Genomic DNA, 27,912 nt, shown 5'->3' on the forward strand with positions numbered 1-27,912 from the left:
CAGGAGATGCTTTGTGGTTCCAAATGAAATGTTGGAAGAGAGGTTAAGCACTTTGTAGCCATTTACCTCAACGCTCAGGATGGCAGAAGAGGCCGCAGAGCTGCGAGTTTCACACCATCTGCTAGTGAATAAGATCAGATGGTGAGGAGGCTGCCGGGATCAAGCCAACACAGTCAGAGCGATTCCGGGAACCCGGGAGGGAGGAGTCAGCGATCCGTCCCTGGAGCGTGAGTCGAGTCCGCATGTCTTCTCCGGCCCCGATGACGACTCGCACCGAGCTGAACGCGTTCCAAACGCTGACCACACTGCGAACGAAACCACGATATCCTGGGGGAAAAGACACCGATGCCAACGACAAAGCAGAAGTGGGTCTTTGTGTTTGTTGTGTAAAGAAAAAGATTTGGCAGTTGGGAGGGGAAAGAAAAAAAAAAGAAAAAAAAGCAATGTGGTTAAAGTTAAAAAGCTTGGCTGCCTCTGGAAAACTACAGCGCAAAAGGACCAGGGAAAGTTAGAGGTTAAGGCACATAAATAATTAGTGATGTTTATGCCCTGGTGAGTGTTTCCGTGTGCGTGTGCTAACACAAGCTTCGAATCCGTTCTGACCCAAAACGTTGAGTTTAATGTTGCATGGTCGGAAAAGTCATGTCTCACATCAACTGTTGAAGAAATGTTGGCTTTATTTTCTTTGAAGGCTTGATATTGGACAGCAATGCTGCAAATCTGAAAGATATATGAAGAATTGTCGAATTGAATTGCCATTTAAAATCGGATCCGTCCATTTCTCCACAGAGCAGCTGCCTGCTGAAATGAAGCATCCCCACAGTATTTGTAAAAATAATGAACAAAGATCACACGGCAAATTTCCCTTTTAGATATATATAAAGAAATGTAGAACAGAACATGTTGAAGAATTACACAACCTGAGATGGGAGATTGTAAGATCTTCAGAAAAGAGGCGAGACAAATAAATTAAGATATGAATGAGGACAAATCTCACTGGTGCTTTCATTTAGCTTCATTGTGGTAGTAGGTAGTTTCCATTTCATGAGCAACATCTCACAAATTTGCAGTCTTCACTGTTTGGATGTTAAACACAACTTAAAAAAAAAAAAAAAGACAGAAATGTGACTCAGACGGTTGAAGGAAACTGTGTGGAAAGTAAAGGTCAAAGATTGAAAAAAAAAATTAAAAATTAAAAACAGAAACAAAATCCAAACAGCATCGGCATTGTCTGCTATGCAGACGCACAAACATCCCCGCGGGAGAGAGCAAGTTGGGAAACATCAGCCACTGAGCATTTAAGAGCTTTTTTTTTGTCTTAGACTTCTTGGGGGGAAAAAAAAAGAACCCAGTATTATTCAAAGCTGCAAAGAACAACTATGCATTTCATGCATCATATAAAATATTAGGTCTTTCTTTTTCTGTATATTTACATCATATATTACACGATATTCTGTACAGTTAAACTGCCATCTACACCACATTCATAAAAATATTTTCTGACCCATAATTATTTTTATACAGAAAAACAAAAAGAGCAAAAATAATAATAATACAATATATTCAAACTGCCTGATCTGTTTGAAGATGCCGACGGTAAAATCTTTAACTCCAGTTAGTCGCAGCAAGTCCAGTCCTGGTTCTCTGCTGAACTCATCCCATCTGGAGGTTTTTCTTTTATATTGTTGTTGTTTTTTTTGGTTTTTTTTACAAACAGAAGATATCCTTATGAGAAGCCAGGCTGCAAAGTCAGTCTGTTCTCTGCTTCAGAGGCAGGACCCTCCTCAGTGTTTTCTGCAGAACTTAAAATGACACTTGTGTGAAAAGACCTGCGTGTCTTAGTTTGGCTGATCTTACGTCAGTCAGCTACTGAGGCTGAGTGGACGGGCGGTCAGACAGACTGTCTGACCGGTGAGCAGCCAGCTGCTGCTGCTGCTGTTTCTGCTGCGTCGCTGCAGCAAAGGTGCTGTGCTGCTGCAGAGGGAACGCCGCCTGGAGGATGAGCTGGGCCGACTGGTTCCCATGAAGGAGCCGAGGAGCCTGGAGAGCAACATTTAGATCAGTAAGACAGAGGAAACTTTTTGTCAACATTTAAAGCAAGAAACAAAATTATTCTTACGCCTTAAAGAATGACGGTGTGAAGAATGTTCCTAAACTTGAAGTTTAGGGAAGTTTACGACACCAAAATTTATTGTTTTGGCCTTTTTTTCTTCTTACAAAGAGAAAGTAGCAAATGATGGTGAAATTTTACTTAAATTTTCTAAAAGTGAAGTGTATATCAGTCCCCTTTATTCTGATACCCCTAATCATAAATCAGTGAAGCCATTGGCCTTCAGGAGTCACCTAATTAGCAAAAACAAAAAAACAATTTACCAACTGAACCATATTTACATTCCACAAGCTGAAATATCTGTTAAAAAAAGTGTGTGTGTGTATATATTGCCAAATTGATGCATTTGGCAATGCATCAATTTTATAGATTAATCAATTGCTTTTTTGAGTTCTTTGAAAATCAGGATTTTTGTTTTAACAATACACAACTTTTGTTGCCATGGTTCAGAGTGATGTCGGCACGCCTAGCTAGGGCCGCCATCTTGTTTTGACGAGCGTGTTATACAGGTTTGAATTATTTGGACTCTGAACTCTAGTCAACTCACAGGAGGAATGATTGAAATAAAAGCCAATTTATGAAAATATTTTCTCTCATTTGTAATGTTAAGACATTATACAACAATTAAAATCTGAAATCAAATTAGGTATAAAAAAATCTTAATATTTTCGAATAAAAATTCTGAACTACTCTCTGTTGGTTTGTCATATAAAATCCCAAATCAAATAAGCTGAAGTATGTAACTGAAACAAGACAAAATGTGAACAACATTCTGAGGATATGAATAGATTCTCCATTTCTGATATAATTTAAAGCAGAAATATACCTGCAGCCCTCTGTTCATGTCATCCGACCTAAAATGTGAAATTAGCCGCTGAAAGTGAAGCTGCCAGTGATTCCGGTGGTGCTGCAGTGTGTACCTGCAGAAACTGTGGCTGCTGCGCGGCCAGAGGAGCCTGACCTGCCTGCAGCGCTGAAACCTGGTTCTGCACCTGAACCTGCTGCTGCTGCTCCTGCTGCTGAGAAATGCTGATGGTCTGAGTCTGGCCCTGCTGGGGAGCGAAGGCCGTCACCACCTGACCCATGAACATGGATGTGGGGACCATGACCGCCCCCATTGGGATCTGTCCTGTGACCAGCTTAGTCAGCAGCTGAGGAGCTGTGGGAAACCTGTGAGGTGAGAGTGCGTCAGCTAGCGTTAGCTACAAGAAAACAGGGTCAGAATGTCGCTCCTTGGCTGTTGCCACAGCAACTAGACACGATCATGACGACTGAGCTCTGAAGAAGCACCTTATCTGAGCAGAACGGTCCTGTGCAAATGTTGCCACGGCAGGGTTGCTGGGTCCGGTGTTTTGTGCCAGGCTTGTGGAAATCTGAACCATGTTAGCTGGACTCTGCTGTGGTATCATCATAGTGTTGTAGATGGAGCCGGGGAGAGGATTCTGTTGAGGCTGCAGAGTTAGTGTTGAGCGCTGAGACAGAAAAATACAACAAAAAAAACAATCAAATCAGTGATGAGGCAGAAATAAGTTGATGGAAAAATTCTTCAACGGTCATAGAAAGAGAACAACAGGATATCTGCAAATTTAAGACTTTTTAATGCCAACTTAAAATGTATTTAAGACCAATAAAAAAATCTATAAATATGGGGGATTTCTGGAGGAACTTGCTGCATTACAATCAAGCAAAAAACTGTGAACCCAGCTCAGTGCTTCTCACACTACATGTAGCTCTCCACAGTTTTAACCCCCACAGTGCCTAGGCCTAGCTTAAAAGCTTCTTTGCACCTATTCTCGTATGGATAGGCAGCAGAAGTCAGCCAGAGTCAAAAACAAACATCATCCAGCCAGCTGCTGCTAAGTTTGCACTTACACATGTCAGAGGCAAAAAAAAAAGCTAGCTACCCCTACCTTAGCAAAGAAAAAAAACAAAGAGCCTTGGTGGCTAGCCAGTAAAGCTATTCAGGTAAGGCTAGCTAGCTATTAAAGGTACATTAGCAGCTAGTTACAGGTAGCCTCAAACGCCTCGTGTCGCAGAAACTGCTATGATGTTTTCATGCGACTCAAACTTTTGCCTGAAAGAAAAGTTCTCCTAGAAAAAAGAAAGTCCTGTTCTGACTAAATGTAAGACCGGCAATTAATGAATTGAATACCAACTTGCATTTTTAAGACAAATTTAAGATATTTTAAGACAATTTGTATTTTAGACATACAAATTTAACACACATTTAATTATTAAAATTTATTAGTTTATCTGACCTGTGACAGCACTGTGCTCTGGTCCCTCATAAGTGTCTGCTGCTGGGACTGGGTTTGGGTTTGGACCGCCTGCTGCTGTGCCAAGTTGTTCTGTAGAGCTGCTGGAGGGACCATCTGCCCTTGCATGCTCAGTGTCACCCCCTGCTGGCCAGCAGTGCCATGAGGAGTATGAGCCGCTGAGCTGAGGTTCTGTCCTTCATCCCCTTTCTGTTGGAACATCTGACACAGACATTTCAAATTCAGATAGTAAAGTGAAAGTAAAAAGTGAAACAATAATCCCACACATCCAAACAGAAATGTAAACAATGACATCATATTTAATACAACTTGAAAGCAGCAGCTGAGCAGCACCTGCAGACTCTGCCCCTGGACCCTCTCCAGCTCCCCCTGGATCTGCCGCAGCTCATCCAGCTGCCGCTGAATGTTGTCCTCGATCATCCTGGTCTTCTTCTCCAGCTGCTCCTTCAGGTGCTGCATGGCTTCCAGCTGGTTGGAGTACTGCACCGACTGTCAAAGAGAAAACCCATGTAAATATGGCATAGAGACCACGCTGCTAGCTGTCCACTGGGGACGCAGGAAGTTTGTGGTCACATATCAAATATGACTTAAAAGAAATTTGATTTCGCAACGTGATGCCTTGAATTTGGGTCTCTGTCTCTTTAAAAAAAAACTCCTGCTCTTTCTGAAACTCCACCTTCAGGAAGTCATCACATCGCTCCTCGGTTAACCCTTTAATGTTTTTTTACCAGCGTTGCTCAGAAAAGATGCTTGCATAATGAGCTCAGCAGATGTGCAGTTCCACCCGATGTTTGCTAATTGCTGCTGGCTAGTCTGAAGGAGCTGAGTGGGGGAAACAGGAGGGAAGAGCTGCTCTGTGAGGTCGAAGCTTAAGAGCAGTGCCTCGAAGGTGGAGCTAGGTCCACTCCGGCGTTTTGCACAGCTGAATGGTTGCCATGGGAGATTAAAGGATTTCTCAAACAGAATCAAAGCAACACTCCATGTATGACAAGGGATTAATATTATAACATGATGTAAATCTAAAAAAAAAAGTAATTTTTACACAATCCTGCCCCTTTCTAATTTCAACAAAGTCCCACCATTAGTATCAATACTTTTTCATGGCACTAACTCATATAATTCACACACTTTTCATTGGCAACAAATTATGATGCAAGAAGCTGACAGAGCGCTGATGGACCGGAAGGAATATTCATCAGTCTGACGAACAGCAGCAAGGTGCGCTTAAGTTCTGAGAAGTTTCTTACTTGGTTGTTTTGAAGCTGCTGCTGAGGCTGCTGCTGAGACTGCTGTGAAATCATGGAGGGCGCCCCGTTCTGGCCCGTGTTTTGGGAGCTCATCGACTGCTGGAGAAATGACACGAGACAATTCAAAAAGATAAAAGTCTTGGCACTCAGGTCAGAGGAAGGCCAAGCTAACATCGAACCCGTACACCAGAGTGTTGGCTATCCTTCCTGCTGACCTGGCTGCTGACTGATGATCTCCGCTGCGATGTCATTTCCACGGCAGAGACAGACTGTCGGCCTGGAGTACTTCTATCTCCCTGCATCTTCATCTGCGAAGCTGAGGCAGAAATGTGATCAGGATAAAACCGAAAACGACTCCTGTGGGTATATTCATCGTTGATAAACGAAAAGGCGTACAGGCCGGGTCGGAGACGGCAGTGTGGGAGGATTTGCGCGAGCTGCGCGACGAGGCCGACGGGGTCCGGCTGCGGTTGAAACGCTCCAGAGCTTCTTTCAGGCTGGAGGCGTTGAGCTGCAACTCGGAGCCCAAGTCCTGGGACTGGCGAGTCGAGGCGTCACCAGAGGTTAAATACTCAACTTTTATTATTTAAAGAATAATAAAGAAACACGTCGAGCAAACGTCTCACCTTGTTGGCTGTGACCTCAGGGGGAGAGTCTTCGATTCCGAGCTCTCGCCGTTGTTCTGCTCGTACTTCAGCGTAGCTGCAGAGAAGAGACGCTGGATGAAATGAAGGTATTCATAACCGCTCTACTTATTCAGTTTTTGCCACGTTACAACCACACATTTTATTGTTTTATTTGACAAAATAGTGAATAATTGTGGAGGGGAAAATAAAAATGATGCATATTCTCTTTTTTTACACCCCAAATAAGAATATGAAAAGTTGTTATTTAGGTTCACTGTTCTGCTGGAATATTGTTTAACAAAAAGTACTAGTTCCACTGGCAGATTATTTCACTTTTAGTAAGACATTTTTCTCATGTTGTAATGAAATAATCTGCCAGTGGGTTAAGGAATTATTGACCTAAAACAAGCTCCTACATCTTGTTAGAAAGTTACCTGTAAGTTAGTTTTGTTTTATTACTAAGATATTTGAAACTAGACCAAAAATATTTTTGATTGCGTGTTTTTAAATTTAATTTGTGGGTTTTAAAAAGTGCCTTTTAACATTATTTGTTGTGAATGGGAGCAACATAAACTAATTACATGTATTTTATTAAAATATATATTTTTTTCATTGTTGATATTTTCTAATTGTTGTTGCAACTCATTAAATTAGATTCTTCAGAGAGTTACTGAAGATGGTGACGGCTGCTGGCAGGAGAGGTCTCCTGCAGCAGTCTGTACTGCACTACATCTGAAGACGCCTCTGACTGAAGATGCTCTGCCTTCCCAAGACAGTCTTGTGAAGAGGTTTACTTAACTTTATAAGTAAAAATACTTTTAAAAACATTCCACTTCACAATTGCACAGTACATTTCTGATTATAACTTCACAAAACAGGATAAAGGTTGAGCTTGCTACTGTTGCAAGTTACCATATTAAGCATATTAATAAACCATTATCCACTGACACATGTATACCTGACAACAGTGTGTGTGCAGACGATAAACTCAGGCCTGGAGTTCCACTGATGGTATGTGATGTAGTAATGGGTCTGCAGCCAAATCCACTGCTGCCCTTTGGTGAGGAACCTGTAGTAGCACGACTTGCCTTTCCCATATTGCATCACTGAACGGAAACAGAGAGATTAAATTTGTTCTCCGAGATGACAGGAAGTGATCAGGATACTTCAGTGATTGGATGCAGCGGAGCGCTTACAGTGTTCGTGACATTTGGCCAGCGTCTCCAGGTCGTCTACGTGGTAGTAGTCATAACCTGAAGTACCCAGGACTTCGAATGGGAGGTATCCGATGATGGGGGGGGCTCTGAGCAAACCAACGCAGCAGAAGTGTTAATAGGAATTTAACATAAGTACAGCAAAACCAAACACTCGGTCCAACAACTCAGTATTGTCAGCTAGAGGTCATTATTCACCAACAAACGTTTGTGGAAGCTGAGGTACACTAGAGAGTGTTGCATTTCATTTTGGCCTTCCAGAAGCTGTGAAATTACTCAAAACTAACTCAAGGTTTTACAAGAACACACAGCAGATCAGGGGGTTGTCATTATTTGCTGAACAAAGAAGCCCAAATGGAGAAACCGTGAGACAAAATGAAGGTGTTGTGAACATTTTTTGACGGGTAATAAATTCCCTATAATGAAATATCACAAATCCACCGTTCCTCCTAACTGTAAGGACATCTATTTTAAACGTTTATCCTTCAAATCATTTTACTCATTTATTTCACGTAGACCAAGGTGTAAAACATTAAACGAGTTTAGCAGAAAACTAAATTGAATACTGTAGCTAGATTCAAACTCAAATGCTGAGCTGCAGATCCATGAATAGTGAGGTAGAACTGGGTAAACATCACTTTGTAGCAATATGTATTTGTGACTCAACCTCTATAACTAGGATGGCTTAACATTTTTTCATGTATTTTGTAAATAATTTCTTCCTCCTTTTCAAAGTTGATACTACAAACAACTATTTGAAAATTTTATCTCAGCTTTAATCTCTCACATAGCATGAGGTATATGGTCAATTCTGACCATTTTTTTTCTTTACTTAAAATAAACTTTAAAACATCACTGCATGTTTACCATTTGCACAATTCTGATGTGCAACCGGTGGCTTTATTTGGTTCAAAAAGCGTCTTTCAACCACATTGTTGGGTTCAGACAAACATAAATGCTTTCAAGCAGCAATCTGCCAGAAACCCTCCCCAGAAGGGTTCACACTTACTGACCATCATTTCATCAAGTGCAGTCGATGAGAAGCACCTGCCTGTGGAGTTTTCCCCACAGGGCTCCTATATTTTGTCTCTAAACTGAATGAATAAGAGTCTGGGATCTGTTCTGTGTTTTTGTACATTTGAGGACAGATTTAAATAATGTTAGCAGCTTTTAAGGACAGGATCTTCTTTATTATAAAGCTCGTTTTTTGGCAAACAGACCAAGAGGAGCCAGCGTGAGGTCACGCAGCCTGAATTGTGAGCAGTTGCGGTGAGGCTTTTGTGCATCATCGGAGCTGCGTGAATCACTCTGGGAAAATACTCGTGACTGATTGCAGGTACCTACTGTTCTTTTACAGATTTAATTGCGTTCTCTGGATACACAACATGTGCATTATATATATATTAAAAATTGGAGGCCAGAGTTTGTAAGCTAGGGTGTAAAAGTACCTCTTGCATGTGATAAACAATGACAAAACAAAACAAAAAAAAACTAGGTTAAAACTAGTTTGAACATAAATTAAAAAAAAAAAAAAAGCTTAAATATTTATACCTGTGGTCCAAGAAGAGAAATTTCCACTCTAAGCTATGCCTGGAAGTGAATTCTTCATTAGGCTCCTCAACAGTGCACATCTCCTGTTAGAGTGAAGAATAAATCAGTGCATTTAGAGCCTTTCATTAGCATAACTAGGTCAGAACATATCCAAGTTTTAAAGTGGAAATAATACAAAAAAAGAGGAACGCCCAATAAAACAGATGAGGATGCTCCATTTAGTCTTAAAAAGCTTTTTGTTAAAACATTTTCACTTGAAATGGACTGTAGCTGTGGCTAAATGTCATTACAGTCAGAGGTCCACAAAGAGTAAGCAGAGCTCTTACAAAAATAATAAGACGCCAATTATGAAATGGGCTATTTTAGGAAACGAGACAGGCAATAACTGCACTTAGTCATGTTTTCAAATCAAATACGTTGGAATGTAATGATGCTCTCCTAAAACAACTGTGGAAAAACTAAAAAGTCGTCATGTCAACAATAAATCCCTTTTTTTTTATCCTGCAAAAAAATCTTTTCACAATAACAATAATGTAAGTGTTCATCTCTACGACCGTCCACAACAAAGGGACAGACACTAACTGTGTAACATCAACTGTGTAGTTTCCTCACATTTACACCCATGCTGTGTTTCCATCACAACAAAATACACAGGAAGTAAAAAAATAACAATAAAAAAATAGACAAGCTGTGAAAAGAGCTTTCAAAACATTGTTAAACAACTAACGTGCAACCCTTCAGAAACAATGGTCTTTATTATTCAGCTATAGAAGCAGAACTCCAGCTATAAAAACTGTTGTTATTACAACAAAAAACCATTTAAAAAGTCTGAATCATTTTAGCTTTTCAAACATCATTTAAAAAAAGTTGAAGAAAACCTTTAAAAATGTACGAGCTTGCTGTAATTTTAACAAGAGAGTAATGAGAATAAACTAAAAGACATAAGCACAGGTGCAGTTTAGCATCGGTTTTCCTGCACGGCAGATGCTAAACTGTTCCCTACAGAAAGGCTCAATAAAATCACACACATCTCAGACTTCTTCTGGATTCCCCTGCAGTGACTAAAGCAATAATCTGAATGTGGGTCAAGCAGAAGAAACGACAACAATCCTCACCTTGAGGAACTGTGGTTTGGCCAGCCTTACAGTCGCAATCAGGCACACTCTGTCCTCAAATGTAGCGTGAAGCGATCGCTGGATCACCCCGTCAAAACCGTTTCTGTTACAGTTAGGCACTGTATACAAAAGGAGGAAAAAGTTCAAAACAAAAGAAAAATTTAATTTTAAGAAAAAAAAAAAACAGACATTGACTGTGAGCAACGCATTTTACCATTATTCAGGGATTTGAAGTTTCCTATGAATTTGACAAATTCATACACGGGAGGCTCCTTGGGGTCGATTGTCCCTCGAAGCATATGGCAACAGAACTCAAGCTGATTCTTTGCTGGGAAAAAAAAAAGACAATATTTTAAAAACTATACTTTTCCAAGTAAAATAAAGAATACTGAAAGCTAAATCTGCTAGCTTACTTTTCAGATACTCCGGCGTTAGAGACTCTCCCTCTGTGACATGTGAGGACAGAGCCTTGTACACGTCAGAGTGCTCCCCCGAGGGCAGAAAGTTTAAAAGGTTCTGATCCACAAGATCAGACTGAAACACACAACACGCGACTTTTGTAAAAATGTGTGACGAAGCAACCAAGTGTGATTAAGTGAGAAGCTTAAAAGCTATTTGAGTGTCTAAACAGACGGAACTCACAGGTAAGTGTTCGAGAAGAGACGTCACGTTCTCCGAAACGTAGATTATGTTCCCGTCGGTCATTATAGCGAGGAAAAACCCATCCAGGGCCTGGAGGATAAAATGTTCCTTTATTTAATAAATGCCTTTTTTATTGAAAGGAAAGTTAAACAAGCAAGGGGGGAAAAAGAGAAGAAAAAAAAAATCAGTTTCACCTCCAGCATCAGCTGAGTGAACTCTTCATTACTAAGAAATGGAGGCTTCCAGTCTTGTCTGATCTCTGTTGATTCTGACTGAGCAGCGATTTCTGTTCAAGAGACAAAAAACCCACGAAACTTAGCGAAAGCGCCCGGCTCAATAGTTGTTTTTTTTCTCTCTCACCGTTTCTCACCTTTGTGTTTGTGCAGGAAGTCGATGCTTTTCTGCAAGATAGTGGACTTGTCCATCTTGCGGGTGTTGCCTGGCAACATGGTGCCCAGCTCCTTAATGAGGACATTGAACTGGTCTCTGCGCTTCTTCTCGGACTTGTTACGGGACTCACTGTTGGATCGAGACGAATGACAGATGTTGGATTCATTTGACTGCTGTTTAGAATAAGAGTCAACTCTGGTTACGTAGTTGTGATCTGTACGATATGCTAAATAACTGTGTGTCTAAGAAGGTTTATCCTAACATCCCAGTTAAAAAGTTAGAAATCACACTCCTACATTGTTCATTAGACCTTAACTCTTATTAGACAGGGTCATCTGTTTTAGTGTTTCAGAGAGCTAATCTCTCCTGCTCTTGATTCAGTTTTGCATGCAACTCTCACAGCAGGTTCCACTATCACAGAGATTTTTTTTCTTAACTTGAGGGATTTTCTTAAAATGTAAAATCACAAAAGCTACATTGTGTGTTCAGACAAGATGATATTTAACATCAGAAGCAGCATGAGTGTGTTGGTGAGAGTGACAAAATGAACTCCATAACAACTACTATTTTTCTATGCCGATGTACTGACAACTGGGGAATTTGCTCACAACCATCACCATAAAAATGTTTTATTCTGTTACTCACATGTAGCAAAGATAGGTGTGGGCTATACCACTATTTTCGTGGTGCCATTTATTTTATTTTTGTAAATTAAAATGTTTTTACACAAGCAAGACAGTTTTAGGCAATGCCCTTCCAGTCTTTAGTATGCCGATGTATTTATGAAATGTCAATCATGTTCGAGAAAGGTCGCCAAAACACTTTATGTTTATTGTTCTCTGTACTTAGCTATGTTTCTTTTCTTTTACCGCTATGCTTTTAAATTCAAAATTCTGATGGCAATTTTATTGTTAAAATAAATAAATAAATAAATAAATAAAAGGGTGACCCCTCTCCGCAGCCACTCCAACAGAAGGCTGAGGCAACTATAGTGAGTCCAGGGTTTCCCCCAGAAAACTTGCTAAGACCGATTGTCGGGGCGCCGAGGCGGTCCACCATGTTTTTGTATTGAAGGATTTTAAGTTCACAGGACATATAAAATATTGCTGGGTAACTATGTTATTGGAAGACATGCACTAATGCACCAGCTATCCGAGGAACACATACATGAACTTTATCAGCACAGAGCCACACGCTGGGCAGCGTGTTGGGATATAGACGCAGATGTCGCACATAATTCTTTGTTCACAAAGATATATCATCCTCACTGCTCACGCTCAACGTGCACCTCTAGAAGCACAGCTATGGGTTACATTAGCGGTTCTCATTGAGCTAAGAAGAGCTAATGCGGCGGCTTTTAAACTTGACTCATACCTTGATGAAGAATTCTCCAAAAAACCTGAGTCCTCACAGGGTGTTGATATAAATCTCTATACGTATGAGCCTGTGTCTCGTTTGAGTGAAAGAAGGCACACGTGATCCACGCCAAGGTAAACTTCAGAGTTCAAATGCCGGCAGCCCGCTAGGCACCCAATGCGCTGAGGCACAAGTGATGTGATTGGTTCGCTTCCTGCCCTGTTCAATCCATCAACTACAAACCCATCTTTCAGGAACGATTCTACCAGTGAATTGCTCAGCACAGAAACGCTTAGCCTGGCAAGAGAGCAGGCAAGTTTACCCTGGCGGCCCACCAGGCTTATAATACACTGGGGGAAACCCTGTTGTGATAGAGGTTATTACCGTTTGGCTTTGTCCTTTTCATCTTCTTCCATTAACCCATCAAAAATGCTGCTGTCATCTCTAAACAGAGGACAACAAAACAGCACTATTTACAAACAACAGGAACCTACATAACAAGAAGGGGCGCACCGATTCAGGTTTTCCAGTCGATCTCCGATCTTTGAAAAGCCAGACCTGCCGATTTATTTAGTCAAAAACAATGCTAAATATAACAAAATGTCTAAGTTGGTAACATTGTGGAGACTTTCTTTTTAACCGTTCACGGAGAGACGTGACCTGCTGGGCGGGTCTGTGAGTCAGCCGTCTCTCATGGTAGAGCTACGGGGGCCGGCGGCTGACAGTGGCTGACTTTCAGACCTCAGCTAAGATGTGTAAGATCGGTGGACGATCAGCAGAGCTCCCAAAATTAAGGAAGTCTGGGCCAATTTATCAACCGACCGATTTATCGGTGCACCCCCTTTAAATAAGGCTTTTAAATTACAGTAGAGGCACAACAACGCAATAGTATCATCATCAATAAGATTTTAGTTTTCCACTGTAGATATAGCATAACTGAATATGTCTGAGAATTACACGCATTAATGACAAAAAATGGATAAGTAGAAAAAAATGCTCATCTTCATAAGACAGGTGGAGATCAGAGTTTATGAATGAAATGATTAGATTCAAACACTTGAGTTTTTTTTGGGGGGGGGGCTGGGGGAGGTTTTACTAAGAACTAGAAGAGAGCCTCACAGCACAAAGTTGATACAAGCCATCCACAAAGCCTGCAGCACAAAAAGATTTTTTGTAAAATGAACCGGTCAGTAATCATTCAACACAGATAAACACTTAAGTCACAATCAAGTATTCTGATGACACAAAAAGCATGTGAATCTCAGTACGACTATCTGTACTCCAACACCAGCAGGGAAAATCAGCATACTTTTATATAATCAACAGGGAAATAAAGTATTTTTTGAAGAACCTGATGTTTTCATCCGTTCGAGTTGGCACAGTTTGAAACTGCAGCACTGCAGACATCTAGAGTTTCATCCTCTCCCCTCCCTTGGCGATGATACCGCATTGATGATTCAATATAACGTGTAGCTCTAACTTTTAAAAAAGTGCCAACTTGTTCCTTCCTATTCCTTTTTCTCCCTTATTTAGATCATAATAGGGAGTTTTAAAATCCAGTTTGTGATGCCACAGTGTACCATGTCTGGACTGCTCATTAGAAAAGAAACAAATGCTTAGAATATCCATCTCACCGGTTAATGCTTGAGGTCATTTTGTAACCTGTTCAGGGTTGCAGATTCGGCGTGTAGTCTTTTAATCGTGAGGTAGACATTTGTGAATGAACCTTTAAAACAACATGAGAGAGAAAATCTTTTAAACAACAAAACCATTAGCAAAATATAGCACGGTCTTGGCAAAGCAGAATCCAATCCTCACCAAAAATAAAGCCAGTCGTGCGAGAGGAAAGTCTGTCTGGATGAGTGGAGGGTCTCGGTGGGTGGGCTGCAGCAGCGGTTGATGTTGGACTTGAGTCTTGGAGGCGAGCTGAAAGTTGGTAAAAGGTCTTCAGTCAGATGGGTTTCTGGTCTCCTTTGGATGCAAGTGTTGTACATGGCAGCAACATCTGTTTCTATGAGACAGAGAACAATGGAGGATCAGGTATGAGCTTCAACACACATCAGCTGGCGACAATCTACCTGCACTGACATATTACAGTGGACGGTCGAATGCGACAACAGGAAGAAATATATGCATTTTATAAACAGTTTCACAATAAAATAAATTCTGGGAGCGAGCTGAATGATTTGAGACCTTGATTAAATGACGTGTAGGCTACAACAATACACCTTGACTCGATTTATTCCCAAAGATTAATGTATTTTTGCTGTAACCCAAGCAGCAATCAGTAATGTTGGGTTTGTAATGTTACTGATTTACAGAGGCAGTAACAAATAAAATTCCACTGGCTCACTTACTACTTCCTCATATTTGTCAATAAATATTTGAAAGTAATATGAGAATGGAGTTGCTACCATGAAAGCAAGCAAAAACTACACAATCAAGCAAAAAAAAAAAATAAAAAATATATATATATATATATATATATATATATATATATATATATATATATATATATATATAAAAATATATATAAACAATCCAAGTTTTTATAGAGGAAGAGATTTTTTGTAAGGCATAAAGTTGAGGAAAGTTTCTATTTGATTAAAAACGGCATTAAAAATGTATATGGGTGATTCTATAATTGGAGATACATTTGGCACTTCAAGAAATGACAAAAAAAAACTTTTCATTTCTTAAAAATTTTCTTAGGTAGTCTATTGAAAAGGCATTAAACTTTAAAAAAATCTGTAATTGCCAAACATTAGCTACATATTTTATAATTTTTTCTCAGAAAAAACGTATATTTTGCGGTATGTTATGTCAACTCTGTTACGGACAATATAGACAGTGAGTGAAAAAAACAATAAATTCTAGCAGACTAAAATATTTTTATTCCATTACACCAAGTGTCCTACTACCCAAATACTTTAAATGGAGATGTTTTACTTAAAAATACATTTTAAACAATCAAAAGATACTCAACTTTTCACAGAGTTGTTCGCATAGGGTCAAACGTTTTTCATTAAAACTCATTGAAAACCATCATTCTTTTAGAAATAAAATTGGTCAGTAATACTAAATCACAGCAGAAGTCAACCAACAATGTATATGTTGCTCTAGACAACAGTTTTCCTTTTTTTTGGTGAAAGTATGTCATAAACATGTCAACTCTGTTACCTAACAGAGTTGGTGTTAGTAACAGAATTGACAGGACCATAATAATTTAGAACTGAAAACTCTGTTATTGTCAACTCTGTTACCCTATTTGGTAACAGAGTTGACAGTAACAGAATTGACAATTTCAAACATTTTTATTAAAAACTCCACTTGTGAGTAGAAATTGTGAAAAAACATGACACCACTGAGATAATGGTTTAAAAACCATTAAAAAAACTTGTCTCTGATCAAAAATCTGTTGTATTTTTCTCATGATTCTTTGGTAACAAGATTGACGTTGAAAACGATAACACCTGGTGATTGTGATTTTTAAACTAAAATATTTCCCAGAGAATGGCACATAGACCTCTGTGTGTTTCAGGTCTTATCAGTAAAAGTAAATGACTTAATTTTATGCAGTTTATATAGCCGTAGAAGGCAATTTCCCAGATTTACAGGGACAAAACCATATGGTAACAGAGTTGACAAAAAATTCTCGGACACATATTTTTTCAAAAATAAGGGTATTTTGAGTTAATTTAATGTGATGTTGTTATTAAATTGACCTTTTAGGCAGTTTAAAAAAAGACAGAAAAAACAAATTCACCAAAGAAAAATAATAAAACATAGGTTTTTGCATCATTTTTCAGGTTAATAAAAAAGACAGTACCCAACTCGGACGACAAGAAATCTTGGTTTTTCAGCTATATAAAACAATTTTAAATGTATTTACTTAAATGTTTTTACTTGTTAAATATTATGATCCATTAAAATGAGTAATAAATTACGAAAACATTTAAAAATTGAAATATTTTAATATACCAGACCAAAAATAATGACTCTGGACATCAAATGTATCTGCAATTATAGAATGACCCATATATCATTTTCAACTGAGCAGTGCTTTTACTTTACAGCTCTTCGTCATACGGGAATAGTATGAGAAGCAACATAATGTAGGTCTTGGTATGAAACACTTTAGATAAATCTGCTGCTGCTGTGTTTGACAAGACAGAAGCAGCGGTTTCCTGTTCAAAGGTCAATCAGGATGTTAGGTTGACCTTTGACCTTCTGAAGATCTAAAAATCTGTCGATTTCTGCATGTTGCGTTTACATCAAGCATTGAGAAAGTATTTTAAATGTGTATATGAATAGTTTTGTGTGTTTTCCGGCTGTTTCACCTTAATAATTATTGGTCAGCAAATCTGACAATTATTTGGTCAGCAAATAATTGCTGACCAAATAATTGGTCAGCAATTATTTAAAGCATTTGATTGCTGTAATGTCAGTAAATAGTTTTCTGCTAATTATTCAGATATTCAGATATATAAATGCTTAACATGACTTTTTTTAATTCAAGTGTAAAGAGAAACATACAAAATATCATTTTTTTAAATTGTTTAATCATTTTTCAAGAGGTGCCTGTCATGTCCTATGAAAAACATAATTCTTTGTTGAATAAAAAATAATCCTAAATCTAAAATAGCAATCTATTGCAATTCTTATATAGAAGCAGAAGATGTGACGTTGGTCCTTAAAAGTTGGTGGAAAACAGAGAAGTTTACCAAGAGTGCAGCCATGAGTTTACGGAGGCCATACATGACACAGAAATAAAAACATGTATGACTCATACATCAACCAGGCTGCTGGCCATTAGGTTACTCAATGTTTGTATCTGCAGAGCAATGCTTTAATAGCAGGAGCTAATTCTGTGCATGACTCACGAGGAGGCGATGGCTAAAAGAAATTATTTTTAATAACTATACATTAGTGAGCTGCAGAAGAGTCCCAACAATCCACTTTTGAACTATTTTAGCTTTTAAAAAAAAAACATTTTAAAAGATCTTGAATTTACTCTCACAGCGTTCAACAATTTTTAATTATAAAATGTTTTTGTTCAGGAATCAGTGAGAGTAAGTAAACACAAAAGAAAACAGTAATGAGCAATGTATTTTGTGGTATTTATGATTAAATTGTGATATGCGTCACGATAAGTTATACCAGCTGATTCTTAACATTATTTTTCTAGTCAAATAATTTGCACATTTTTTCCTCCATTCAAATAAATTTTGATTGGCTGAATTAATAAACGGACATAAAATGTAGCATCTACAGTACTTTCTATCGGGCTTTAGTAGAAACTAAAATGTTTGTTTTCATGCAGTAGTTCATAAAACCAAAAATCGTTTCACCCCCTTGCAGTTTTAAATTTGAAAGTGAAATTTAAAAAGTGAATTTATGAATTAACAAGAGGGGATTGTTTTTTCCCTCCCTTTTCCGTTAAGTGACATTAAACCGTGTTTGATGATCTGAAACATTTAAGTACTAACAAAATAAATCTACAACGGAATTTTCCAGATCACTGTAAAAGAAAGAAAAGTGACAAGGGAAGGCGAGTGCGTAATCACAAGCTTCAGCTATGCAGAGGTATTTTACTGCACACGCCATGACTCCTGGCACAGATCGCAATAGTCTTATCTCGGATAACTGCTTTGTCAACACAAATGGCCAACTACACTTCAGTACAACTATAACAAGAAGTGAAGAGTGGTAGTAAAAGCTTTTTATAAACTTCGGTTCTCCTGACAAACAAAAGCAGGCAGCTGTTTGCTCTCAACTCCACAGAGTCAAGATTATAGATCACAAGAGATTAGGGGGGGGGACTCAGGAAAATACCACATGTGGGAAAATTATATAAAATCAGCATTATGAGAAAAAATTAAGTGAATGTTAAAACATTTTCACAGCAATATCTTCACTGCCAAGTGAGTGTTGTGCAACCAGGAGAGCAAGGCTTGTATAACCATGACGTCATCTGTGATTCACTGACCTGCTGGCCCATTGACCTACTTTCCTCCTCCTCCTCTTCCGAACTAACTTAATTACAGCTCCACAGGCAACACCTTCTACTTTTTAGCAAAAAAATAAATAAATAAATAAAAAATCCCGGCACGCTGTCAACACGAAAGCCTTAGAAGTGCAACACATTACCTTGTGAGTGTCTCAGGCATTCTGCATTGCGTGCTGTCGTTAAAACCGCACGACATACAAAAGGACTTCCTGGTGCCTCGAAGCCTCACCAGGAGCAGGTAAGTGATGAAGATGTGCGGATTGATGACACATCGACGATCAAGTGATTCAAAGATAAAGAGAAAAATGTAAAGTATTCATCACCCTGAAACACAACGACTGGTTTATCTCTCTCTTTTTTTTTTTTGGTGCTTATAGAGCGATGTGGGATGCTTCAAGTGTGTTTGCGCATATGTGGGTGTGTGCAAGCCTGCTCCGATTTAGGGCAGCAGAGCTCTGAGGATATGAGTCACTGAAGTGGATCTATGGTGCCTCTCGTCACGCACCTCACCACACCCAGCGCCAGCAACCGTGCCAACGGGCAACACCACGGCAACCGAGTAAAAATACCCTGGATGAATGCCTCCGCAGCTGATACTCCCTCTGTCATGCAATGAAAACATGAACAGAAAGCAGGGATCGCCACTCTGTCACCGACTTGAGTCACTAGATGTGAAACACTGGGACACATCCTGCAAACACATGCTTCTGTTCGGACACGGAGCAAGTCATTTTGCATCTTTTAGAAGAAACAAATCATTTTTTACCAATATTGTTACAAAGTGTCTTTCTCTGCAAGAGGGAGTGGAGTCAATGTTAATGGCGTAAATTATAAAGAAGTTATAATAACTTTAACAGATGAGAAATGTTTTCAAAATTCAAAAACAGCTCTCTCCCAAAACACCACATTGCTTTCACTTTTGTTTGCAAATCAGCATTTGAGGGTTATTGAGATGTGCCTTTCATGTCATTCCAATATTCAGAAAAAAAAATCTGTAATTCCAAAAGGTAACTTCGAAATCATTAAATAATTGTTAACGTGCATCAAAAATTAAACAGGACATAAAGGAATTCAATTTAAACCTTATTGGAATTCGACAGTAATTCATTAAATGCATATTTATAAATAGATGAAGATTTATAACATACATTTGAAGTCACGTATACTAGTTATTTAAGGATTTAATAAATTAATTCATGATTTTGACAATTGAAATTAACTATCAAACAATTGGTTTGTCAAACAGTCAGTAACATCTGATTGAATAAAGCTTTGCAATAACTTCACTTCAGACAAATAATCTACAGCAGCAGATATTGAACACATTACTATGAATAATTAAATAGTGAAATAAATATGTTGTTCTGTAAAGCAAACGCACAAATATACATGACATTTTATGTAGCTACATCTTTCCAACTAATTTATTTAGTAAATTATTTACAGTATGCATTGGTTTCATAGTCAAGAAACATTTCTGAAGCAGTATTAAAGTGTTACTTTAAATGTTTAATTAAATCAATTGTGGAACATTTAAACCTAGACAAAAATAAAAATAAATAAATAAAAAAAATAATGTTTTTACATTCAAAGTTGAATTACAGAAAGACGTGTTTTTAAAGTAGCATATGAAGGAACTCATATGTTCTCTGTATGGTCAATGTCACTCCACGATACCCGAGACCCGGGGCTTTGTGGACTATCAGTGAAAGTCCAGCATCTAAAACGCAAAAACCCGACACGTGCTGATAAACATCTTCCACCAAACAGTTGTATTAGGGTTTATCCTGGATAATTAACAATGAGAAATCACGATTATGAAAACATTTTACTAATACAATACTTTACTAATGTGGTTATGTTACAAGAAGTCCAAATATCACTATTTTAACCAGATAACTAAAGATGTGATTCCCTGACTCTGGGAATACATCCAACAATACTTTGACAGTGCTCTTTTTTTTTTCTTGCTTTATGAGCAAAGAAATACACAACTTTACCCACTGTCCTGCTGAATTGTGACACTATTCTACGAGTTAACACAGGGCAGCCAGCTGTGTTTACACTCACTGCACACACCTCCACAAAATACAAGAGCAGCCTTTGTCTTGGGTTTTGACTCAGCAACATACAGACAAGAACGGTTCAGGAGCCAGCAGTGGTGGCTGGTGAACGCCCCTCGACTGCTGCTGGCTGCACGTCTCCAAGGAGCGGGGGCCTCCGCCAGGGGCCTTACGCTGATGCCAAGTGGGTCAGTGGGGTTCAGAAAGATGACAGGCTCCAGGGAGGGGGAGGCGATAATGACTGCGGGTTGAGGACCACATGAGACTATAATCAGACTAAAACTTATTTTTAAACACCAAGCTAAAGCAGACAAACACAGACGGATCCCGACCGGAGAAGTAATCAGTAAGCCGTAAACATGAGGAGCTTTTCAACCAATAAACACCTTCGTCTTTATTTTCCCCGCATGAATAGATATTTCTCTGTGGTTTCCCACAAAGCACGTAACATTTTATTAGTCTCCGTGTATTAGCGTTCCAGGTCACGCTCACACTCACCCGTTTATTGAGTGCAGCTCAAAGTAGGAGAACATGTAGTGTTACACAGTGTTCCGTCTTAAAGTCAACATCATTCATACTTTAAATGATTTGTTGCTGTCACTGTGGAAACTTTTTTAAAAGACATAAGGAAAAACAAAATTTAGATTTTTAAATTACGACTTTTAATATAACTAGTCATGTATTTTCTAAACTTAGTATTGTATTGCTTTTATATCGTTACAGGGTTTCTCCCATTGCATTATAAGCCTGGCGGGCCACCAGGCTTTACTTCTGCCCCCACCAGGCTAAACATTGCTTATTTATTTAAGTCTTTTTTTTTATCTTTGCGTTTTTAAGACTTTATAGTTGGTGTTCAGGTGTTAATCTTCCAATCTTTCAATAACACATACTTATCAAGTGATATTTTCTAATTTCCTGTCAACTTTAAATGTTTTTTAACTCAAATTTAATCAATATAGTCAGAATGTAATTGTTTCCAGTAAAAAAAAAAAAAGTTGGAATGTTTAACGGGTCAAATTAATTTTTGCAACAATAATCAAACTATATTTCATTTTAGCCCAATTATTTAGCAGTATGTGGACTCAGTGGATCTCTTAGGAAACGTTCGCGTGTCATTACCTTCCTAAAATAACGGCACAATTCATTTATTTATTTATTAAAAATGACTTAGGCCATTATTTTTTGAAACATGATTGTGTGCTGGTTTATTGGGTCTTTCTATATTTACCCAGACTGCTCATGCAATATGCATACTTTGCAGTTTTGTGGCAAATTTCCACTTTGGTCGAATTTGTATTTCCTACAGAACGTGTAGCCTGATATTAGATTACCTAAATCAGCATGTCCCATGACAGATGGAGTCCTAAATCTCAAAACAACAGAACAACTTGCTGTTGTCTGGTGAAATCAACTAGCTTCTTCACCAACTCGAGGAAACATCCATACAACGAACCTTTAAGACACACACACAAACTAAAACTGCAAAAGAATAAAATGTGCAGGACAGAAATGACCAGCACCACCTGAAGTCTAGCTCTTTTTCTTAGTATCCTGACTGAAACTTTTTTTTAATAGCTTTTTACATATTTTGCACTTCATGCAACTTTATTTTAGCAACATCGTCACTTATACTAAAAACAGCCAACTTTAAATCTTCTTCACAAACACCAAAACACTGTTATATGTGTGGCTTAATAATAGCAGAAAAAAATGACCAAGAAAAGATTTTTGAGTTTTCAGCCAGCTAAGTCAAGCTGAAAGTTGTATTTTTTAACAGCGATTATTGCTGTTAAAAGCAGCTCCTCTTGAAGTTTTAGCTAGTAAGAAGACTTCCCCATACCAAGCATTTTGTAAAAGGTAAGCAGGCAATCTGAAATAGGAAGACTGAAATAAATTAATCAAATCTCTTCTGAACAGGGACAGCTGAGCTCAAGTATTCAAACCACTTCGTCTAACTGTAAAAGAAACACATTGTCCAAAGTCCTGGCTTGAATTTGAAGGAAAATCTTATGAAGGAAGCGAAAGATTAGGGTGATGGCAAAGAGGCATTCCACCCTTAAAGACTTAAGAGCTCATTGGAAAAGATGAGATGTCATAAATACCAGAGGAACCGTGCAGGAAGCTCATCGAGAATTATAAAAAGCGCTTGATGTCAGTAGCGGCTTTCCCACTGATCATGAAAAGGATTTTTGATGTCATTTTTTTTCTTCCTAAAAATCATACTTTTCAACATTTTATTTATCAGAAAAACTTCTTGCCTGAATGAAAATAACTTTAAATGTAAAGACCTTTTAATTGACTCACCCCTGGCAAAAGGTGATTGTTGTTTACTGTAAACACAAAAAGGCTGCGTCCTTCACTCTTCAAGTTTAATATCTCTCAGTTAGACTAGAAATCCTACAAATTAATGCAAATAAATAAATAAATAATGCTGCGTAAACCTATCTGACCAATATGAGCAAAAGTTAGCAAAAGCTTGACTGGGATTGACACAATCAGGGTGACATTTAGTGGGATGCATTAGACATCTGAGGAATAATTTCTATTAAGTAAAGGGTCAAAAAAATAAAAATGTCCGCACACAATCCGACCTCTGGAAAAGTCTGTTTTTAAATTCATCGTTATCAAAAACTCTGCTGACTTTTTCCTGCCCTTTTATTAATATTTTGAATAAAGTTCAATGTAAAAGCTCTGTTATCAGTGTCACGCCTCAAAGTTCAAGGTCAAGTTCACTTTGTTAGCTAGAATGAATGCAGCGATAACACAGAGAAAGCACAGTGCACCGTGGACTTTTGCTAAAACATTGTCATAAAGTGCAGCTAATGCTTTTTAAGTCAGTTTCGCTTCTGGCATTAAAACTTTATTCTAAAAGGCACTTTGTATTATTTCAGAAAGATATTGATTTATGATTCAGCTCTAAAGCAGGTCATGTGACCCTGAAGCATAAATGATAAACTCTGACATACTTTAAAGGTAGACATGTCACAATAAATTTTGATGGATGACACATTTATTGTTGTAATGGAAAGTGTATGTTTTTAGATTATTTTCAAGTAATCTATTGATAATAATGACATAATTATAATAATGTATCTCAAAAACAAATAAACTTTAAGTCTGTACAGAACACTTAATACTGGAACTGGAAGATATTTTAAATATATAAATAACAACCAAAACTATGAATAAAAATTGCCCTTCAACATATGTATTAATCATCAGAAAGTAAATGATTATGCTCATTTTTATTTATTACGACAGGCTTACATTAAAGTATTGAAACTGCCTTCGTCTGAACTTTATGAGAGGATAGCAAAAGCAAAACTTGTCAACAGCTGAAACGGAGAGGCGATACTAGTTAAACACGATTGTCCGCATTATTTCAGCATAATGTGCGAACACACAGAACACCGATCCATTTTCCTGCTTCATTTCACGACAAAACATTTGGAGCTCTGGTGACTCAGGCAACGTCGCTCTGGGATTCATATTCATCAATTTCGCGACGACAGATTGTGGAGCAAAAATAGAACACAATGAAACATGGATGAAGAGCAACTCTGTCACAAGCGCTTGACGGATTGCAGTTCAAACAGCTTAATTAGCTCAGGCTGAGGGTCTCTGGAAATAAACTCCTTCCACAACAGCACATCCTGCAAGCAGCAGCGCAATTCAGTGGGATTTTGTTTATTAGCCAACTCCTTCATCTCATGACAGAGTATTGTAGTCAGTTTTATTCAAGGGCTATACATACCAGAGCAGGGGTAGAAGTATTACTGAATCAGAACCAAAACATCTGGGTCATCTTGAGGCCTTTGCAGCAGTGCAAATGCAGAAGCATCTGATGTTATTCACACACGTGTGTGAAGAACACATGTGCTGGAGCATTCAAAGCTAATCTGCTTCCAAACTATGCAAGGTTTCCCCCAGGAAACTTGCTAAGCCTGGTGGTTGGATGACAGGGCAGTGATTCATCCAGCGGTCCGTCGTGTTTTTGAGTTAAAAAACATTTAAAGTTGACAGGAAATTTGAAAATGTCACTTGATAATTATGTGCTATTGAAAGATTGGAAGATTAACACCTGGACACCAATAATAAAGTCTTAAAAAATACAAACATTTTAATAATGCTTAAGTAAATAGGCAATGATTAGCCTGGTGGGGGCACAAGTACAGCCTGGTATAAAACACTGGGGGAAACCCTGAACATTTATATTATTCCTTTAGGTGCTTAATCACAGGGGCTCCTAAGACTTGAAATAAACTTTTACTATTGTAGCTTGCGTTTCTTTTTTAAACAGAACAAAGTATTACTTGAAAATGTGAAAAAGTAATGTTGAAACACAACAGTCCAAAAATGGTTTCATTAAGTGAAGTGTTTACTTGACGAGATACAGAAATTTGCTCAGTTGAAAAAGAAAGAGAATGACCTTTGCCAACATTGTAGTTGTTTCTATTAATAACTCCTCAGTGTCAAGATACAAAAGCTTTTTTTTTTTCAAATGTCCATTGTTGGAAGTAATGATCCAAACATATTTGTGATTTTATATTGAACTATACCACATTTTAGAGAAAATATTAACCCACTTTGTAAGAGTGAAACTGAAAAATTTATCTACACTGCTTAAATGGTGTCAAAAATTAGGAAGTTAAAGAGACACTACACACAACATGGCAGATTTAAATAAAATTGTATTAATTTATTTAAACAGCTTCTTTCACCACTGGATTGCTGACATAGAAGCAAAAGAGCCCTCCCCCTTGTTTTCTTCAACAGAGAAGAAATAAGTGCTGACAAAGTTATTAAGCCAGACTTGTTATGTCTTGGAGATCAAGAAGATTCCCTTAGTTCTCAGAAAAAGGTCAGCCTGACACAAACAATCCCTTTCGTGTGAAAGAGATCTCTCTGCAGCTAAAGTACTTGTCACACTACAAATTCCTCTCAGAGTTTCAGGGCATACAAGACAGGAAAGACTAGAATGGTTAAACTAAAAGTCTAGCTGGCATATCTTATTCACAAACTCAATTTATAACAATATTCTAAAGGTTAATACTTTATTTGAAAGTACTCTATATTAAAAGACAGTCATTTCTCTCTACTCCCATTTTTAAATTTTTAATCTGTACTGGCCCAACATATAAGCAAACAAAGCACTTGCATTAAGGTTTGAAATGTTTTTATGACAGTGACACATCAGTGGTAATTAAAACAAGTCATGTGATCATTTTTTTAAACAACAATTTCTCTAAGTGGGTAAGTATTTAATACGTCCACCAATTAGTCTGCTCCAGGCTGGTAGCCTTCTTTTTTCATTTAGATTTTAAGCTACTTTGCCTTTTTTCTTTTAAGGGATACAACAAATAAAATATTTGTAATATATGTTATAGGCTCTCTGATGGAGTTTTGAATTCAACAGAAAAAAAAGGAGGGAATTGCAAGATTAACCACATTTATGGCTTAACCAGTGATTCTCAATCTTGGTCTTCAGGAGCCACTATTCTGTATGTTTCAGATGTTTCCAAGCTGTCGCACACCTGACTTAAATGAATGGGGGATTAATAGGCTTCTGCAGGACTTCATAACATGTGGAGGTGGTAATGAAGTCATTAGACTCAGGTGTGCTGGAGCAAAAAGTGTCTAAAACATGAAGGACAACGGGACCTGAGGACCAGCATGGGGAACTTCTTCATTAAAGCAATCTGTCAGTAACCTTTTAATTGTTCTCAAAAAATAAATTAAAGTATATTAACACAACTGATGCATTTAGAGACTGGTGGACGTTTTTGTTTTGAGTCATTTGTTGAGTAAGGTGTTATTCTGATTTTTAGTATTGAAATAGTGCACTTTCCAATAGATTCAAGCAATTAGTTTTCAGTTGTAAATGAAAGTAATTATGCTCGACATATAAACTTTTAACACGGGTAACATGAAGTTAGTAATGTGGAGGTAATTGATGGTAGTTGAAAGTCCCCTCCTGTTTGGGGCCCCAGATAGTTTTGGACCGGCCGTGGATACCCCCATTCATTAGCAGGGGATTTTTAAAATCAAGGACCATGCAAGAAACAGCTGCGTTGACAGGTTAAATAGCCTTGGCGACTGAAGTAATGTGATCATTTACTGTCTGTTGGAAAAACCTATGACTTTTAGGTGCAAAGAAAACAAAGCAGCTGTAATTAACGTGAAGGGAAACGGGCTTGCCAAATATTAATATTAAACTGGACTGCTGGTTATGTAGTCGGAGAGCTAACTGAAGCCTGGTCTGCATGAAAGTTTCCGATAAAGTATCCGTCCATGTCCTGAAGCCGGCCGGCAAAACCGGGAAGAGACTGCTGGAAGGCTGCTGTCGCCACCTAGCTTACCGGCTAACGACATTTACAGCAACAAAACAATAGCTCCATAGTTTAACACTGCGATAAATGGCACTCACAAGTACAAAATATTAAAGTAAAATAGTGAAAGAGACATTTTTACAAGCGGTGAGTAACTTTAACATGAAATATATTGCTTGCATTTAACTCGTACGCCAAAAGGAGCTGTATGCCAGTTAACCCAGTGTTAGCCGATGCTAGCTGGCTAACATGCAGCATTAGATAAGAATGTGGGTCACCGGGCCTTCAGCCGGTCTCCGCTTCTAAACGGGAACAAGCTGGACTCTCTCTTTTTAGTCCGCTCAAGCTTGCTAAAAGTGGACGTGGAGCCCGTCGATATAGATGCGGCGGTCCCGGAGCAGCTTTGTTGATAATACGGTGACACTTACCTCCGTGGAGTCCGGTCTTTCATCGGGATATTCCTGCACCCAGTGGCGCTGCTGGCGGTTGACTGCGCAGACTGAGGAGGCAGACTGACTGGAGTTGGAACTGGAGCCAAAACGGCCTGCCGGCTGCCGCTGTTTTCCAGAAAACACACACACGCCTCTGCGAACACCGGCACGCTGCACATGCACTTTTAATTAAACTGCTTACACCTTCGTCACTTAGCATAATGCACTTTTCAACATCAGTTGTAATTCAGAGATTTTGAATGAAACCGTTTGTAGACAATTAAAAATTATTTCGCTAATTTCTCTTTCTTGTCTCTTTTTCTTTATTACTTTTTTCTCTTTCTTTCCTTCTCTCTCCTTCCTTCTCATCGCCATTCACAGTGAAAAATTTCTGCAGCAGACGAAAATGCACAAAGTAGATATTTTATCATACTGCGTGTAGATTCTGTTATTTCTGGATATATGTAAGGTTCTAATAATACATTTAACTTTAACAAAGTAGGTTAGAGTCTGTAGGTGTCTTGGCAATTAAACTATTATATTTTTAGTGTT

The 27,912-nt window shown here is 38.3% G+C and overlaps 1 protein-coding gene across 5 annotated transcripts; it reads right to left on the reverse strand.

The window, feature by feature from the left end:
- Positions 1–657: 657 nt before the first annotated feature.
- clocka (clock circadian regulator a) lies at positions 658–27,560 on the reverse strand. 5 transcript variants are annotated; one of them, XM_014997666.2, is made up of 22 exons: positions 27,358–27,560; positions 14,346–14,538; positions 14,162–14,253; positions 12,912–12,971; positions 11,152–11,300; positions 10,976–11,067; positions 10,782–10,871; positions 10,553–10,673; positions 10,354–10,467; positions 10,140–10,258; positions 9,025–9,107; positions 7,456–7,562; positions 7,218–7,365; positions 6,260–6,335; positions 6,030–6,171; positions 5,849–5,949; positions 5,634–5,729; positions 4,720–4,875; positions 4,369–4,587; positions 3,401–3,582; positions 3,031–3,280; positions 658–2,040 (listed from the first exon to the last, which is right to left on the reverse strand). In XM_014997666.2, exons 3-22 carry the CDS (start codon positions 14,179–14,181, stop codon positions 1,867–1,869), a joined length of 2,499 nt encoding a protein of 832 aa, XP_014853152.2. In that variant the 5' UTR covers positions 14,182–14,253; positions 14,346–14,538; positions 27,358–27,560; the 3' UTR covers positions 658–1,866. The 5 variants fall into 5 exon arrangements, with proteins under 5 accessions (XP_014853152.2, XP_014853146.2, XP_014853170.2 ...); XM_014997660.2 differs by having other exon boundaries at positions 5,634–5,732; positions 27,358–27,552; XM_014997684.2 differs by lacking the exon at positions 12,912–12,971 and having other exon boundaries at positions 5,634–5,732; positions 27,358–27,550.
- Positions 27,561–27,912: the final 352 nt, after the last annotated feature.

The sequence above is a fragment of the Poecilia mexicana genome, unplaced genomic scaffold (genome assembly GCF_051168715.1).
Source record: "Poecilia mexicana isolate PSO_F unplaced genomic scaffold, ASM5116871v1 scaffold_4, whole genome shotgun sequence".
Lineage (NCBI taxonomy): Eukaryota > Metazoa > Chordata > Actinopteri > Cyprinodontiformes > Poeciliidae > Poecilia > Poecilia mexicana.